The 801-nt window shown below is 43.9% G+C and overlaps 1 protein-coding gene across 1 annotated transcript in view; it reads right to left on the bottom strand.

The window, feature by feature from the left end:
- SELP (selectin P) overlaps window positions 1-801 on the bottom strand; it is a 29,489-nt gene that overhangs the window by 679 nt on the left and 28,009 nt on the right. Inside the window, 1 exon segment of the mRNA XM_007458143.1 lies at window positions 632-662. Within this exon segment, the coding sequence (XP_007458205.1) occupies window positions 632-662 (31 nt within the window).

The following is an 801-nucleotide window of genomic DNA, read 5'->3' on the forward strand; positions in this document are numbered from 1 at the left end:
TTCATCATTTAAAAAAATCAGGTTGGTGTTGACAACAGTTCTGATACTGCTTGAATCACTAACAGAATATTCCTCTCAGTTGACCTTTATGCTGTTGCCTTCATAGTGATTCTATTTGAATGAAGCTACAGGCATCTGATGACTCCATAGCATCTGCTGGTGTAGTGCCTCAGCTCTAGTATTTTATTTCCAAGTCACTCCCTCGTATTGCTCCTTTATATTATCATTAGGGCACCTACTGCTTTTTAAAAACATTATGTCGGGCTTCCCTGGTGGCGCAGTGGTTGAGAGTCCGCCTGCCGATGCAGGGGACGCGGGTTCGTGTCCCGGTCTGGGAAGATCCCACATGCCACGGAGCGGCTGGGCCCGTGAGTCATGGCCGCTGGGCCTGCGCGTCCGGACCTGTGCTCCGCAACAGGAGAGGCCACGGCGGTGAGAGGCCCGCGTACCATAAAAAAAAAAAAATTATGTATTGCTAGGACATATTATCTGTATATTTTCAGAACTAGTCAAGGGGACATTGCCAAAGATTTGTTTCAAAAAGGGGTCATCTGTATAATAATTCTGACATACTAGAATGAATTAAAAAGTCAAACTAGAAAAACTTAATCATAAAACATTTCCATCTTACCTTTGAGGGTTCAAGGGGCTTTTTCCTTCATCTGAAATAAGCAAGAAGACACAGAAGATTGGTTTCAGAGTAAAAAATGAGATGAGGGAGAAAGGTCATCAGTGATAGGGATTATTGGGGAGAGTCAGCAGACTGATTTCCAGATGGGCTCATTATAAGAGACGTGTAGG

This window comes from Lipotes vexillifer, unplaced genomic scaffold, assembly GCF_000442215.2.
Source record: "Lipotes vexillifer unplaced genomic scaffold, Lipotes_vexillifer_v1.1 scaffold189, whole genome shotgun sequence".
Taxonomy (NCBI): Eukaryota; Metazoa; Chordata; class Mammalia; order Artiodactyla; family Lipotidae; genus Lipotes; species Lipotes vexillifer.